At 57.3% G+C, this 9,936-nt stretch overlaps 1 protein-coding gene across 1 annotated transcript; it reads left to right on the top strand.

Moving 5' to 3' along the window:
- The first annotated feature begins 1,433 nt into the window (after window positions 1–1,433).
- Window positions 1,434–4,250, top strand: LOC101270233 (glutathione S-transferase P). The gene is made up of 7 exons (XM_012536082.3): window positions 1,434–1,554; window positions 1,749–1,784; window positions 2,087–2,187; window positions 2,294–2,381; window positions 2,760–2,863; window positions 3,696–3,803; window positions 3,982–4,250. Coding segments are annotated over exons 1-7 (627 nt in total). The 5' UTR covers window positions 1,434–1,553; the 3' UTR covers window positions 4,171–4,250.
- The last annotated feature ends 5,686 nt before the right edge of the window (window positions 4,251–9,936 follow it).

The raw sequence follows: 9,936 nt of genomic DNA, 5'->3' as shown, positions 1-9,936 counted from the left end.
ACTTGCTGCCGGCTCGGCCCAGCCCTCCCTGCGTCCAGAACCGTCGGCCTCAGAACAGTGCCTGTCCTTGCCTGTACCGCCTTTGCCTGCACCAGTCCCAGAGGGTGCAGTCAGGAAATGATCGTTTCATTATCCACTTAGAAAGTTATCAATTGATGGTGTTTTTCAAGCTTTGCATCGCCCCTGAAGAATCACTGCTGGGGTGGGAAGGGCTGGGCGGTGTAAGAGATGTCAAAAGTGAAGAAAGGAGAAGGGCACTAGTCCTTGAGCTGGATTGTGGATCTCCTGACTCCGCCGAACTCCTGCCTGGGTTTTCTTTCTGCCTCTGGACGCCCCCTCCTCCCTGCCAATCCCACAGACGCCTGGACTCACTAGGTCCAACACGGGACATACGATGTCCTCCCAGTGTCTGCCTCTCCTCCCGGGTCCCCATCTCGGTCTCCCTGGAGGCTTCCTTCCCCACGCAGTCACCAAGTCCAGAAGCTTCCACCTGGATGTGTTTGGAGAACTTGCCCAGGGCCCAGCCCAGGCCCCACCTGGGGCCTGGCTCCCCCGCAGTCTTAGCCGGCTCAGTCAGCATTGGGGGAGGGAGAGGGGTCTTTATGAAATACCGCCTGGACAACCCTCACTGAAGTTTTCTCCATCACTGCCATGGGGGGACCCAGAGTAGAGCCTGAACCCCCAGAAAGGGGTTGCCCGGTGGACAGATGGGTGCTCGTCCTGGAATCCTTTAAAATTGCCCTCAATCCTGATGGAACTGAAGGACAAGTGATCAACTTAGTGTTATCGTGCCAGAAATGTGTAACCTTGCCAGTGATACTTTTGAAAAGGGAGGGTCCAGTGTCCCATTGTCTAGATAGATTTCAGAAACCATATCGTCCTCCTGTCGTGATTTTTACCATCCTACTTATCGCAGGTGGCGCCCGCTTCCACGTAGGGGGTGAAACAGGTTTCCGTGAAGGTAAGCGCACCTGAGTTGAAGAAATGAGGTAATTCAGAGAGAAAAAGTAAGAAGGGAGCAGCGGGGTACGTGACTCATACAAGAACCCGAAGGTGGCCTCCAAACGGCGGATGGGTCTGAAAACCCAACTTGGGGTGTGAGTTGAGTGTTTGCGCGTACGTGCACAGGGGGTGTGTCCGTCTTTGTACAGCATCTGGGCCCAGGGGGTGTGTCCGTCTTTGTACAGCACCTGGGAACAAGTGTCTACATGCAAGGGTTTGTGTCTCTGGGGTCTGTGACCCCAGCAGGGGAAGGGGCTGGACTGCGCTCCCTCTCAGGCCTCTGGAAGGTTCTGGAACCCAGCCCTAGCTGTGAGCCCATCAGCCCAGGCTGGACGTTCGGCAATCGGATGCAACCTTCTGGGACTGGCTGCGCGGCGTGGTTGAGGGGCGGGGCGGGGGGCGGAGGAGCGGCTTAGGCCAACGCGGTGACTCAGCACGGTGGGGTGGGCCGGGGCGGGGCGGGGCGCGCCCACCCGTATAAGGCTCGGGGCCGCCACCGCGGGCGCCGGAGTTCTGTCGCTGCTGCCGCTGCAGAGGTCCGCGTCGCCATCAGTGAGTCCCCGCCGCCTGCAACTCCCTGGGGGATTCCGAGGGGGCTCCCAGGGTTTTGGGGAGCAGTTGGGGCTTTCGGGGGGGCCTACAGCGCCCAGAACAGGGGATGCAACCCCAGGGAGGACGAGCGGGCGCCCTCTCCCCCGTAACACGCCTCTCCCAGACGCTAACAGACTTCTCTCTGCATCCTGCAGTGCCGCCCTACACCATCGTCTACTTCCCTGTTCGAGGTAGGGACCTGTGACCGGGAGGGAGGGGAGGCAGAGGTTGGGGGCTGCAGCAGCCCACGCCCCTCACCCACCTGAGGGAGTCCCCAGCCTCCCTTTTCCCTCCATCACGTGGCTACTAGCTCCGCCTTCCCTGTGCCCCGGAGCTGCCCGTTGCTAGAGTACGCAACTTCCCGGGCCTGGCCCGCCCCTCCGCAGTGTGCTGGGAGATCATCGGAGAAGTCTTCACCTCCTTGGCTCCTTCCCAGGGCACTGCGAGGCTAGGGTCTCTGCCCATCCCCACACCCCGTCCTCCCCTTCCCCAGGGCGCTGCGAGGCCATGCGCATGCTGCTGGCCGACCAGGACCAGAGCTGGAAGGAAGAGGTGGTGACCATGGAGACCTGGCCTTCACTCAAGGCCTCCTGTGTCAGTACTTCTGTCGTATCCCGGGTCGGGCTGGGCACTGGGCGGCAAAACTAGGGTGGGGGGCAGCCACGCTCAGCACCTCTGACAGAGCTGTGCATTCCCCCAGCTGTACGGGCAGCTCCCCAAGTTCCAGGATGGAGACCTGACCCTGTACCAGTCCAATGCCATCTTGCGTCACCTGGGCCGCTCCCTCGGTGAGTCCTGAGGCTGCAGGTGGCCCAGTCCAGGGCAGGGGTGTGCGGGCATCAGTCAGCGTTCCTGAGCACCTGCTCAGTGTTGGCCCCTTGAGCCTCTACCACTTAAATCAAATTGTCCTGCAACCCTGTGGAGTGGAGGCAAGTGGAGGTTACCTATCTTGCCTAAGGTCAGGCCCGGGTCTGTCTAGCAATCCTTGCCCTGTAGCAGGCCACCTCCCACTGAATTCTGAGCATGGACTCAGACGGTCCTTTTCCACATCCTCCTCCCTCCTCCCTGGCCGAGGCTCACAGGCAGCCACGTGGCCTGTCTGGTGGGTCAGGTTGTAGTGGCTAGTCAGGCTCCCCGTCATGCTGTCTGCTCTCCCGCCACCCCAGGGCTGTATGGGAAGGACCAGCGGGAGGCGGCCCTGGTGGACGTGGTGAATGACGGTGTGGAGGACCTTCGCTGCAAATACGTCACCCTCATCTACACAAACTACGTAAGCAGGGACACGGGGATGGTCACTGAAGACAAAGAAAGGGGCTGGCTTCCTTCTTACCCTACACGACACCCCTCACGCAGCTCTGACTGACCCTTCCCTTGGGCTGCTTCTGCGGGGCCGGGGGGGATGTCAAGAGCCATTATGGACTGGACACAAGACTCAGCCTCCCTGCCTGGGGGAGGGACCCAGTCAAGTAGCAGGCAATGGCAGAACAGCGTGACGACAGGAGACATCCAGCCAGAGGTGGTCCCTGATCCGCAGCTGGGGGAGGTCCGGAGCACTTCCTGGAACCAGGTGCAGAGGAGGAGGGTCTATAGTCAGCTTCTAGAAGGGGTGCTGGCACTGTCAGGTGCACAAGGTATCAGGCACGGAGCACATTCAGGGACTAGGGACCAGTTTAGCAGAGGCAAGGCGTGTGTGCCTACGTGTGTGAGAGGGAGGGAGGGAGGGAGAAGAGTGGCAGGAGATAGAGCTGGAGGGGCAGCGGGCCCAGGTCCTGGAGACCTTGAACCAGCTGGCTTGGATGCTCTCTTTGGGGAGTCTAAGTAGGGCGGTGTCTGTGAGATCCGGAAAGATCCTACAAGGCTTTTGCAACAGTCCGGAGAGCGATTGTGGCAAGAGTGGCCTAGCGAAGGATCAGCAGCTGAAATGGACAGGATGTGGCAATAGCCTGGGGTGGGGAGTGAGGAGAGGAGGGGCGGGGGCCGGGTGAGTGGCGATTCGCTGAGACGGGGCAGACAGTAGGCGACGTCTCAGGGCAGGGGCAGAGGCAGGGCGAGCAGCAGTGTGAGGGTCAGGAGGATGATGTGCGGTGGCATCTCTCTGGCAGGAGGCGGGCAAGGAGGACTATGTGAAGGCACTGCCCCAGCACCTGAAGCCTTTTGAGACCCTGCTGTCCCAGAGCCAGGGCGGCCAGGCCTTCATCGTGGGCAACCAGGTGAGCTGGCCCTGTCCCGCCCCTTCCGCACCACCCTCTTCTTACAGATGGCAAACCGGTGCAGAGCGAGCACGTGAGCCATTGGTTCAGCAAAGCTGGGCAGACCAGGGGACCGGCTCGGGCTCCCTGTCTCGCACCTTCCACACCCACCGAGCCCTTGCCCCGCTCTGCCCTGCAGATCTCCTTCGCCGACTACAACCTGCTGGACCTGCTTCGGATTCACCAGGTCCTGGCCCCCGGCTGCCTGGACTCCTTCCCCCTGCTCTCGGCCTACGTGGCCCGCCTCAGCGCCCGGCCCAAGCTGCAGGCCTTCCTGGCCTCCCCGGAGCACGTGAACCGCCCCATCAATGGCAACAGGAAACAGTGAGGGCTTGTGGCACTTGCAGCAAGAGGCAGGGAGCTGCCTGCTTCCCTTTCCATAGGACCAATAAAGTTTCCAAGAGAGAAGCAGTGCTGTGAGCATTGAGTTCTCTGGGGAGGGGGCTCCCTGATCCTCTCACGCCTGGGGGAGGGACAGGCAGCTGGACAGGATACTTGAATCCTAAAACACAGAGTGTCTTCCTGGAGCCCTCAACCAGCTCTGTGTTTACTGAACTCCAGAAACAAAGAAAAAAAAACAAAGAAACAGGAAGAGTAATCAACCATGGTCCCTGCCCTGGAGATCCCCACAGTCTACAGAGAACAGGCTCACTTAAATAAACATGCTTTCTGCTCTCAGCAGGCCACCTGCCAGAGGGCCTCCATCCAGGACTGCAGGAGCTGAGGGGCCCTTGGCCGAGCAGGGGCGTGGGGAGGAGCTGAGCCGCTCAGAACAGCCCCGGCTGGGTCGGTGGGAGGGTCAGTCACTTCTGCTCAGATGGGGCTCTCCTTTCTTCCTTGTGCGTTGTGGGCACGGGAACAACACTGGGCGGTCCGGGTGGCTCGCCTCCTGCCTTCTCTCACCATCTTTGTTAGCTGGGCAAAGAGAATGACCCAGCCTAGGTGAGCTGGCTGTGGCGTGTCCACAGTGGGGAGGCATTGGGGTGCAAACAGGTTGTGGCTCTCGGGGCTCCCACGGATGGCTGGAGGGGAGGGCCTGTGGGAGGGCCCCTTGGTGCAGCCTGGAGGAGCAGACCCTTCTCTGGGGAGCCTTGCCCAGCATCAGAGCCTCCTGCCCAAAGTGGGGAACCTCTCAGTAAGTCAACCTCTCTCATTGCTGAGAGAACTCAAAGTAGGTGAGACTTCCAGGAAATGTTATTTGAGGGCCCAGAGGGAAACAGCTCTGCAGTGACTAAGGTGTCCTGCCTGCATGCTGCAGGGCTGGTGGGTTGGCAGAGGGGTACCTGCACCCATCCCACATAGAGAGCCCCAGTTTAGGGGCCATTCATGGTGTCAGAGCAATCATGGCTCCAGCATCAGGGCAGCCATGATTCAGTTCATGCCTGAACACCCTCGGAGGATCCCAGGAGGACAGAACAGCTGAGAGCAGTGCTATTGGGCAGGTGGCTGGGGAAATGGGTTAGAGGCTGGAACAGACATTGCCTATGGGGGATGCTGGCTTCAGGAAGTGTGGATCAAAACTAAGAGGCGGGGCTTCCCTGGTGGCGCAGTGGTTGGGAGTCCGCCTGCCAATGCAGGGGACGCGGATTCGTGCCCCGGTCCGGGAAGATCCCACATGCCGCGGAGCGGCTGGGCCCGTGAGCCATGGCCGCTGAGTCTGCGTGTCCGGAGCCTGTGCTCCACAACAGGAGAGGCCACAACAGTGAGAGGCCTGCGTACCGCAAAAAAAAACCCAAAAAACAAAAACTAAGAAGTATGTATCCCCGAACCATCTATAGCTGCCCTTGCAAATAAGGATAATAATTGCTAAAGCTAATGGAGTACCTTCGATGCCAGGCATTATACTAAATGCTTTAGTATATTACCTTCCTTAGTCCTCACCACCCTTGAGTAGGTACTCTCATCCCTGTTTATGAATGAGGAGTCACAGAACGTTTAACTTGCCGAAGAGTGAATAGAGGCAGCAGCAAGGTTATCATATTGCTTGTGATCACAGCAGGTTGAAAACAGAACAGGTGTCCATCAACAGGAGACTGCCTCCGTACACTAGGGGCACACACACACAGTGGATTTTGCACTGTGAAAAAGAGCAAGGAGGCCTGGATCCGGCCCTTTGGGAGCACGGGGCTGAGCCAACAGAGTGCAGCCCTCTGCAAGAGACTTTTTTCTATTGCTCACCGATGATATTTGGGAAAATGACACTTTCCTGACCCCTCTGCAGTTGGGAGGGGCCATATAGCATGTTCTGGTCGTGCTGGACTGTGGGCAGAGCGGGTGAATCACTTCCAAGGACAACATGGAGCGGGACACGTGGTGTGGTTGAGCGGTGGCCTTGTGGTTTTGCACTGCCGGCATTTTACAGTTGTCATTGCAGCATAACCTGACCCATCCTGTCTGATCTGTCCTTTATTCTCAGCTCAGGCTAAGGGAATCCAGTCACCTCCCAATTTTGTCCTGCCTCTGAAGGTGATCAGGCGAGGGGAGGGGGCTATGACTCTGGGGTATTCTCCCCACGCCAACAGTAGGCCCCTCTGGCTCTCCCAGACCAGCCCCTGAGAGCTGTCAGTGATGGGGAACTGAGAAAATGTCTTCATCTGGGAGTGGAGGAAGACACCCAAGCTGGGGGAGGTGATCAGAGAGAGACTAAAGGGCCCAGCCCCCTCCTTGGCCTGGACATTTGGCTGCAGGGCCAAAGTGGGACAGATTCTCCTGGAGACAGCACCTGGACCTGGAGACGATGGCTAGGTGACTTTGGCCACTGGGGAGAGCAAAGGATGGTTTCAGAGCCGGGCCGGGCCTGCTCCTTCTGCCTGGGAGCACACTGCACTTGCACATCTAGTCCACTGCATCCCGAAGGCCCGCCCCCACGGACTGATAGAGACCTTCTGCACTCCACCATCTCCTGACCTCAGCACCGCCCTCACCTCTCTTTTGGAAACTCCACTTCCCTCCTAGCTGGTTCTAGCTGCCCTCTGTGAAAATAGAGACCAGCAGATGACAGCAAGCTGTATACTCAGAGCCGGCTCCAGCAAGGGAACCGGCCACTGCCAAAGGCTGGCTCAAAGGCAGGCAGAGGAGTGAGGAAGCTTTACGGGGGAAAAGGGAGACTTCAGCTGTGCCCTGAATGGAGGCTGTCGGCCCGGGGAGCTGTAGGCGGGCTGACTGGAAGTGGGGGCATTGTGTGTCACTGCTTAGGGGAGCAGGTTTGGCTTCCTCTGGTTGGTCCTAAGTTGGAAAAGGGGATAAAAATGAAGGAAGCTGCCACTTATTAATCAAGTCCTGGACATTTGGGGTGGTTATTTGCAAGGGTTATCGTTGGCTTCCTGGATTGTTCCTAGAGATAGCAGTCTGACTTCCTACAAGTCTGACCTATAATGGGCTGGCTTCCTGTCCGGTTACTGTAGGTAAGAGATTGGTTTCCAGGCAGGTTGCTGCAGGTCGTGGGTCAGATCTTTATCCATACACGGTCTGGCCATTGTCCGTTATGTGTTCAGTCTCCTCTTGCAGAGAGGCGACCCCAGCTACAGCAACTGGAAGCCTTTTCCTCAGGCATTTACCTTGAGTGGAGAAATCCTGTAGGGGGAAAGCAGGAGCCCACACATTCTCCTTTGAGGAACGGTCCCTGGCTCATTTCTGGGCCCTGGAGGAGACTGAACACTCGGGGGGCACCAGAGGATCAGTCTGAGTTGCCCATGAGAACAGCGAGTCAGAGATGGTGTGCCAAACAGCACTGCTTCCAGGACACGTGAGGGACTCGGGAAACTGCAGGAGTTCGTGGTTCCCGTTGCCAATGTGCCTGCACCTGCCACACCTGGCCTGGAGGGCCCTGGGGGCTAACCAGGAGCTGGGCTTCCCCAGGGCTCTGTGCAGCAGGGCTGCTGCCTCCGGCCGAGGTGGGCAGCCCTGAAAGGCCCTGGAGAAGGAAGTTCTCCCCAGGGAAGAACTTTGAGTGGCACCTCTCACTGCACACTTTGCCAGGAAAGAGAGAAGGCCAAGGTCAGCGTCCAAAGTCCTGGGCAGAGGCCAGTGCTCAGGAACTTGGAAGGGGCAAGATGCGGGGCGGGGGGGAGCGGGGGAGGTAGGAGCTGGCATTGAGTTTGTTGGCATAAAGGATTAAGGGAGGGCCTTAGGGTGGCCAGTGGGATGACCCTGCTGCAGAACAAGGAAAGCTCCAAACAATCGGGGGTGCTGACCTCTAGAAGGCTCGCTGCTTCCTCCTACCCCAGCCGACCCTGTGCCTACTCGGTGGGTTTCCAGGCACCTATTGCTGCAGAACAAACTTGGTGGCATCACTCTCTATCAGGAATCCAGGCCGCCGGGCGTAGGCCTGACGCTGCACAGGCCTGGCCTGGCCTCCCGCCCTTGGCCACATGCAGTGGGCGGGGCTAGCAGCGTGCCCTCCCGCCCAGCTTCCGGAGCATGCGCAGAGAGGTCCGTACCCGGCTGGGAGAGCATCGGAGGCCTCCGCGAGCAGTGGAAACTGATCCAATGACAGGGTCTGTAGCCAGCAAACCTGCCACGAAGTTTACAGTCCCCTCAGTCACCCAGAGCTTCCGTCAAACTTCCTGCTCGCTCCTAACACGACAAATATCAACGGACAACAAACGATTGCCAGATATTTGAGGGAAATCTCTAACGTAAAAGAGAGAAACAATAATAAACAGGAGGGGGCAAAGGAACTCAGAGAAGATAGACACTGTGCCGGCTGTGCATGAGAAAACTTCAAATAAACTTTAATCAGCATCTTCAGGGAGATAAGAAAAGTTATTACATCTGGAGGATAAAAGGAGGCTATTAAAAAGAGCGTTTCCCGGAAAGATTAAAAATATGAGAGCAGAAATGAAAAATCTCCGGGGCTTCCCTGGTGGTGCAGTGGTTAAAAATCCGCCTGCCATTGCAGAGGACACGGGTTCGAGCCCTGGTCCGGGAAGATCCCACTTGACGATGAGCAACTAAGCCCGTGTGCCACAACTACTGAGCCTGCGCCCTAGAGCCCGCGAGCCACCACTACTGAAGCCCGCCCGCCTAGAGCCCGGGCTCCCCAACAAAGAGTAGCCCCTGCTCGCCTCAACTAGAGAAAGCCCGCGCGCAGCAACGAAGATCCAACGCAGCCAAAAATAAAGAAATAAAATAAATAAATTTATCAGAAAAGGAAAAGAAAAATCTCAGAAGGTAAAGTTGAAAAATACATATGAAAATGGAACAAAAAGATAAAAGCATGGAAAGATGAGAAAAACAGAGTATTATTCGAGGAAGTCTAGAGAGAGGGAGAGAAGAGGGTAGAAAAAAATCGTAGGGAGGGCTTCCCTGGTGGCACAGTGGTTGAGAATCCGCCTGCCAATGCAGGGGACACGATTCGTGCCCCGGTCCGGGAGAATCCCACATGCCGTGGAGTGGCTGGGCCCGTGAGCTATGGCCGCTGAGCCCGTGCGTCCGGAGCCTGTGCTCCGCAACGGGAGAGGCCACAGCGGTGAGAGGCCCGCATACAGCAAAAAAAAAAAAAAAAATCGTAGGGAGCAGATTATCAAATGAATAATACATTTTCTCAGGACTGAAGAAGATGAGCTTTCACGTTGAAAGGCACAATGAGTGCCCAGCACATTGAATGAAGAAGGACCAAAGACTGATACAAAAGCAGATCGTGAAATTCCAGAGCCCCCAGGAGGAAAATGAAGACCCTGCAACCTTCCGGAGAGAGAAAAACACCACACACGAGGGATAAAGAATTTGAAATCGCGTCAGATATCTTGTGGTGGTGATGAAACATGTCCACAAATACTTTGACGCTCCGGCATCTCTATGCCCTCCCGTGGAAGCTGGGCAGGACTTTGCTGCTGCCTCAGTGAAGAGAAAACAGTGGAAGCCACACGATGGGGCTTCCCAGGCTAAGTTTGAGAAGGTCACACAGCTTTGCAGTTTCTCTCGAGACACTTGCTTCAGTCATTATGCAAAAGGTCCAGCCACCCTGAGGCTGCCACAGAAAGAGCCCATGTGGAGAGATCAGAGATGGGGAGAAAAAGGGAGGGAGGGAGGGAGGGAAGGAGCAGTGATGAAGACACACCTGCTCCCAGCTGCCCAGCCCTGGAAATGACAC

The sequence above is a fragment of the Orcinus orca genome, chromosome 8 (assembly GCF_937001465.1).
Source record: "Orcinus orca chromosome 8, mOrcOrc1.1, whole genome shotgun sequence".
NCBI classification, from domain to species: domain Eukaryota; kingdom Metazoa; phylum Chordata; class Mammalia; order Artiodactyla; family Delphinidae; genus Orcinus; species Orcinus orca.
The sequence above is the reverse complement of the archived record's forward strand: the minus strand, read 5'-3'. Positions and strand labels throughout refer to the sequence as shown.